The sequence below is a fragment of the Alnus glutinosa genome, chromosome 3 (assembly GCF_958979055.1).
Source record: "Alnus glutinosa chromosome 3, dhAlnGlut1.1, whole genome shotgun sequence".
NCBI classification, from domain to species: domain Eukaryota; kingdom Viridiplantae; phylum Streptophyta; class Magnoliopsida; order Fagales; family Betulaceae; genus Alnus; species Alnus glutinosa.
Genome location: NC_084888.1, coordinates 6,596,473 through 6,603,646, shown reverse-complemented (window position 1 = coordinate 6,603,646; position 7,174 = coordinate 6,596,473). Strand labels below are relative to the sequence as shown.

The following is a 7,174-nucleotide window of genomic DNA, read 5'->3' as shown; positions in this document are numbered from 1 at the left end:
TCTAGAGCGATTCCGCGACCTTGTGTCCAACCTCAAGATGGTCTCTCGCACTCCACCTTGAGTTTGAAGGGGGATGTTAGATTATGTTAGATTATATTATGTTATGTATTGCCCCACATGGGTTATTGACGTGTATCTCTGTAGTTACTAGCCTATATATATATATATATATATATATAGGCCCTTTATGTATATCATTATGTGTGATTCAATATACAACTTTTCTCTCAACATTTATAATAAGGTGCTAAGCCTTTTCTTGTGTGCCAGCTAAAGCTGTTATTTTTTTAATGCTATTTTTTGAGTTTGATTGTGACCATTTCCATTTGTATACAAAAGTGAGGAACTATTTCATTCCACAAAAAACAGAAATTAACAGCTTTTATTTAGTTATAGATTAAAAATAAAAAATAAACCAAATGATATAGACATTTTATATATTGAGAAATGAAATAAAAAACCATGGTTTATCTATATTTTTTCTTCTCTCTTATTTTTTGTTTAATTTTTAAATAATTTTGTATCAAACAAATTTATGCACTTGATGGAAAGAAACATACGAATATTTTGAAAATAATAAATAATTTTTAAAGGATGTTTAAGAGTAAACTAAATATGAAAATCTCATATTCTCGGGAAACCTATCAATTTCCTAATCATTTTCAAACATGAAAATAATAACATCCATTGAAATTCAGATTCCATTGAGGGAAATGTTAGAAGGTTTGAGGTACTGTGGTGTGGAGGCATGGAGGGGCATGGAGCTGTAGTGTTTGTGAACCACGTTTCTTTGTCTTTATGTTATAACTTATAACTTATACTTGCTTAGTGTTAATTAATATAAAGCACATATCCCATATATATTGGAACCAACTCTTCTAATCTTTGCAATAACTAATTAAGGGCTTCAAAAATATTTTGAAATTATTAAGTTCCATTCAATCCGTACCTTGATAGGTCATCTTTCTACTTTAAAATTATCTTTTTCGCTTACTAGATGAGATGCATAATCTGTAGTTTGGATTTTTTTACCATTTTTATATCACCCAATTACAAAAAATACTGATATAACAAAATGTTAACCATTTTAATTTGAAAATAATTGTTAAGATTTGAGGGAATCTACACAGTAAATTACCTTAGAAATTGTGAAAGGATCTTGATCGATTACATATACTTCTAAAAGGTGCTATATATTATATATAGCACCTTTATCTTTTATTACAAATCCACATTGGCACCACTTCCCCGATGGTTAATTTTGGCATGACTTTTTCCAAAATTAACAAGTCTTTTTCTAAGAGAAAAATCTGTGATCACTTAGGAAATATTCTCAACAGTGAGCAGATGGACTTATTAAATCGATGTAAGCTCATCAATATATTGCATGAAAAACTAATAAAGATAAAGACATGTACGTTAAGAGGCAACGATCGACCTCAATAGAAGCTAGCCTAGAAATATTTCAAATGTATCAAATCCCGAGATATTAGGGCTGTACGTTGAAGATATGGATCCCGAATATATATGTTGGGAAGGAATCTCGGAGTCAAAACATCAATTTTCACCTACGATTGAAATTCCATTTACAAATAAGTGCAAACCACCAAGTATAAGACATGAATTTTTTTTTATAAAGTCTTGATCTAAATTCTTTTTAAAAGATTGATTTAGGCATCAGAGTGGGTCTAATTGGTACTCAATGAACTCTTTTGTTGATATTTATTATTTTGCAGAGTAAAATAACAGACTTTATAAAAGCATGTGTCGTCGTACCAAAAACTGTCCCAAACCGATTTGGAGAGATTTTAAAACCATAAGACCACGTACGATACGTACGTAGTAAATTGCAAAACCAACATAGGAAAACGAAAAAAGAAAGAAAAAGAAAGGCAAAGTCGAAATTTTACTCCCAGTGATAAGCAACCATGCCCTAGGGCTTGCATTTCTGTTCTTCAATCGCTTGGGTTGAAATATTAAATGTGATGGTGCAATTCATACTCAGAATATTAATACGTTTCTTAAAACCCTTAAACAACTCAACTCGCCCACCTGGAATCCTTGAATAGCTGCTCAGAGTCAATAGCCCCGAGCTCATATCCTCGTTCACATTCGGGTAGGAGATAAGCCGGTCCATGCTAACATCCACCGTTATATTCGTTCTCGCCGTCCGCCTCGGCCCGGCACGCCCGGCCGGCCCTTGGGCCTCTCCGATCACTATGTCGTGGTAATACAAAGTCGTGGTAGTGTTACCGTATACAAATAATAACAGCACGTTTGGATTTCTCACGGACACGTCGGCTGTCATCGACAAGTTCGTCCCGGGCTTAGGGATGGTTCCGTACATTAGCTCCACCTTAGTGACCCGGACCACATTTATTTCGACAACAGGGTCTTCGATGTGGAAGACAGTGAACGTCAGGATTATGGCTAGAACATTTGCGATTAGCATGCAGATTGTGATGCGGCAACAATATTTGTCGCAATTTGTATGCCGGGATTTGTGTGGGTATGTGGCGGCATCGTCGTTTTCGCTGCTGGAACGATCGGCAGCCAGGGGTCGTGGACTGCCCTCCTCCTTATGTCCCATGGCGGCTCCTGTGCAAGAGGGTGGGGGATGTGTCGTACGTACGTGGGGAATCCTTCTTTGGAGCTTTTTAGTGTTTGTTTTCTGCTTTAATTTATAATTTTATAGAGAGGAAAGGGAGGAGCGGAAAACAAGGGACGTGGCTAATTGTTTCATCTAATAATATTCCATAAAGTAGTCTTATTCAATTCATTATCAAATTAAGTTTTTTTTCAATAAGATTCATCTCTTTGGACCACCATATATATATAATAACAAATAATTCAAGTTTGTACGTATTTGGTGCCAGGATCTCTCTCTCTCTCTCTCTCTCTACTGATATTAAACTCTTCACCCTTCTGATTTATTCTATATAATTTAAGTGGAATTAAAATCAATAAGTTTAGTTATATCTCAGCATAAATGAAGTTGGTCCTCCATTCATCCATAAAATACGTACCATGGTCCTTTACTTATTTACACATTCCTAAAGAGAGACGATCCTTACTTAGAGCATTCACAGCAGCTTCTCTAAAGGGGGTCTATTTCCTAAGTTTTAGGAAAAAATTTAAGAAAGTTATAAAAATCCCTCCACAACAGTTTCTCTAAAATTTTTATTTTCCTGGAAAGTGCATTTGAAAGCACTATTCACTTCCCATTCAATTGTTTATTCACAAAATATATTAATTTTCTCCTACTTTAAGTTAAAGTAAAGGTAAAAAATATATTATATCTCTCCTACTTTATCTTCTTTTTCTCACTTTTAATTAAAGTAAAAGTAAAATAATAATAATAATACAGGATAAAATGAAGGGAACGTGGGGTGTTTTTTTTTAAGGGAAAAAAAAAGTGGTTTTGTTCCCTATGTGTAGAGAAAATGGTTGAAAAGCTGTTGGGAATGCTTTAAAAGAGCATTCACAACAGCTTCTCAATCATTTTTCCTAAATGTAGGGAACAATACTACTTTTTTTTTTCCTAAAAAAAAAAAAATAAATAAAATAAAAAAAAATTCCACAGTAGCTTTCTTTCATTTTTCCTTATATCATTAAAATTTTAATTTTTACTTTTTCCTTTTCCTTTTTTATTCATTTCTTTTCTTCTCTCTCTCTCCCTCTCTCGTCTTCTCCGTCCTCACACCCAGACTTTGTCACACCAAAACCATCATGAACCCACTCGCATCTCTGTCGTCCACGCAACTGAGCCATCCACCAAGCCGTCCGCTGCGGGTATGGGTTTTGCACTTTCAGGATTGGGTTTTTCGGCACCGGAAGCGTTCGGCTTCTCGTCTGCTCCTTTTCCGGCATGCTTTTCTGCTTCATCCAGTACGGCTGCTGCGGTTGATTCTGGGGGTTCCGCAAGTCCCACGTTCAAGGCTGGTTCGATTTCGGTAGGGTCTGGGCTAGTTTCGGTGGAGGCTTCTCGTTTAGCTTTTTCTTCGGCTTTTTTCTGTGTCCTTCCAGGGGTAGCAGCGCTGGCTGTTAGACCGGATGTCCCTGCCTTGGTGAGAATAGCTCCGGGTGGGGATGCTCCTCTGTCTAAGGCCAGCTCTGGGCTGCAGATTGCTGGAGCTGGGGTAGCCTTGGAGGAGGCGGTCGAGCCGTGTTTGGGGTTTCTACAGAGGGAGAGCTTCTCGACAGAGATAATTGAGAGCATTCGCTAGAAGATCTCCAGCCTACGGTAAAGATCTGTGTGGACAGGCTCCAATCTACGTTTATTTGGCAGGGTTGAACAGTTTTCATGGAAGAAGTCGAAGATGGAAGAAGGCGAAGCAACTCAGCAACCCTTGTCGAGAACTGTGGGAGGAGAGAGAATAGATTTTTATGAATATAATAAACCATGGGAACGCTACAGTGCTTCCCAATGCATCGGGAAGTACTATAGCTTTCTTAAGGAACAGAAAATTATAGGGAAGCTGCTGTGGATGGCCTTTTGTGACTTTCTTAAAAAATTTCTTAAAATTTAGGGAACAGAACCCCTATAGGAAAGCTACTGTAAATGTTCTTAAAGAGTTGTCATGCATATATGTATCCTTTCTTGAACTAAGACTCTGTTTTGTTCGATGTAAAATGTTTTTTCAATTTTCCGATATTTGGTATGACTGAAAATTATTATCAAATCAAAAGCATTTTTAGTTGAAAAGGAAAATCTTCTGTAATTTTCGTAAAATGGTTTCACTTTTTTAATATCGTAAATCATTTTTTGAGCTTAAGCTTCTCATCCTTGCACACACCCTCTCTCGCCATTCATCCTCTATTGCCGCTGACATTTGCCGTCGGAGTTCATCAGAATCTGCAACTAGTCGCTCGAGTTCGTCGAAATCTGCCACCGAAAGTTGCAAGAATCCTCTATTAGTGTTCATCAATCGACGTTATCAGAAGTTACTAGTTGTTTTTCGCCATTATTGATTTTCCGTACAAGTCAAATCCTAAAAATATTTTTCCAAAAAAATATTTTGAAATATAATTTCATTTAAAATATCTTCCAACAGAAAACATTTTACATTGAAACAAACACAGCCCTAAGACTAACTATTAGCCACATTCAACAACTTTTGTGTGCACTTTGATCATTAACCAAATAGCTCAAATTAGTACTCTTTGATAATTTCGTGGCATCTCGCAATATCATTACCATCGTCATATATAAGTCATAACCATTTTCTAGTTTTTCTATCTTACTTGAAGAGCAAGGTTGGTTGACTTCACAAAGGACCATGCATCCCACGCCATTAATGATAATTGGATGCACGATTACACCTTTAATTAACTATAAAGATAGTTGAAATTATTTGTATATTCCAAGTCAATCGATCAAAGGGTATAACTTTGATTTGATTAAGTGTTCAAATTCTGACGAGCAGCAAACTTAATTTGCTGGTCAACTCAAGTTAAACACATGCATATATATATATATATATATATGATCACCAGCTAGCCTTGCCTTCGTTGGTGTACTTAACAAAGGACAGAAAGCTTCTGATCTCGATCAGTCCAACGACCTTTTCCAAATTCACGATTAATATATCAGGGCTAAAGCATTGACTTTGCTGATCAACCCAAGTTGATTAGTCTTAAACCCAAAGATAAATATTAGTCGAGTATGATGCATGCGCCACACCTTATTAGTATTTAATTTTATATTTAATTTAATTTTTAAGAGTCAATGTTATTAAGTAGTACTGTTGCCTGAAATTATTTTGGGTAATTCAATAATAGGCATTGCCATGTTAGGTAAGTCAATTAATACAATTATGTTAAGCAAATTAATAAATGTGTTAAATGCCTCATAGGTACATCACTACTGTGGCCAGGTACACGTTGTTACTCTTGGATTAAAAAGCCACATCGGTTTCAAAAAGTGCGTGTCACGAATGGTATATGTCTTTAATGAAAATGAAGTTGATACTTCTGTTTAGATTTCGTCAATTTTTTAAACGGCAGAAATAAATAGAATAATTTAGCAAGAAAATATTGGGGGTGGTTGACCAACCCCATTTTGGCCAAGGGTGGCTCGAGCCACCCTCTATGGCTAGTCTGGGGTGGCCGAACCATCCCCAAGGCCAAAAATAGGGATAGTTCGGCCACCTCCAACAGACGAAAGCAATTTTTTTTTTTAATTTTTAATTTTATTTTTTAGGGTTGACCCTTGACCACCCTCAAGGGCCATGAGGGTGTCTAAATCACCCCCAGACCCGCTGGTCTGGAGTGGTCAAACCCATCCCCAGGCCAAACAAGGGTGGTTTCGACCACACCCCTTTTTGGCCATGGGGTGGCCAGCCACCCTCATTTTGCCCTGGGGGTGGTTCGGCCACCCCCTGGCTAGCCATAGAGGGTGGCTCAAGCTACACCTTAGCCAAAATAGGGGGTAGCCAATCACCTCCAATATCTTATTATTATTATTATTTTGTATTTTTAATAATCCTAAGTAACATTGAAACCCTAAGTAGCACATGTGATACATGTGCCACATGGGATGATAATCCGAATTGGACAAAATCTCTACAAGTTGGGACAGGTGTCAGCATTTTAGTAGGGTGGCGTGGCCTGCCGTTAAAAATTTGGATGGAATCTACATGGAAGTATCAGCTAAGTTTTTTCATTAAAGGCAAGTTTCAGCTGTTACACTTTTAAAAACCGAAGCGGCTTTTTACCTGTGGGTGTTGCGATGAGGTTTAGTCAAAGTCTATTTAAACATCCATTAAGTGTACTTCAATGAAAAAAGACCTTTGATAAAATAAAATTACGAGAAAGTGATTTTCTCCTATTTCTCTTCTCCCCTATTCACTCTATTTCTCTCCCCAACTTCTTCTCTCCTCTCTTTCTCGGCTCTTCTCTTAATTTCTAGCTTATTCTATCTTCTTTATCTCTCGTCTTTAAACTTTTTTATTTCTCTTAATTTGCCCTAGTTTCACAATTTATTGTTGTGATCAGGCGTTTGTCCTTCATCGAGTAGCTTGATTATCTATAAACAAACACAAACACAGGTGTTTGTTCTGCATCGAGGAGCATAAAATAAAACATCCGGCCAAAAACTTCCAAGCTTCAATTTGTCTAACGAAGTAGAACTTATTGCATGACTAGAGGTAAGAGGCTGCTGTGGTAGACACGT

The 7,174-nt window shown here is 36.9% G+C and overlaps 1 protein-coding gene across 1 annotated transcript; it reads right to left on the bottom strand.

The window, feature by feature from the left end:
• Positions 1-1,881: 1,881 nt before the first annotated feature.
• LOC133864646 (uncharacterized) lies at positions 1,882-2,650 on the bottom strand. The gene has a single exon (XM_062301045.1). It carries the CDS (start codon positions 2,588-2,590, stop codon positions 1,934-1,936), a length of 657 nt encoding a protein of 218 aa, XP_062157029.1. The 5' UTR covers positions 2,591-2,650; the 3' UTR covers positions 1,882-1,933.
• Positions 2,651-7,174: the final 4,524 nt, after the last annotated feature.

Excerpts from the sequence above, each read along its gene's own strand:
- LOC133864646 (XM_062301045.1), bottom strand. The coding sequence starts at position 2,590 with ATGGGACATAAGGAGGAGGGCAGTCCACGACCCCTGGCTGCCGATCGT.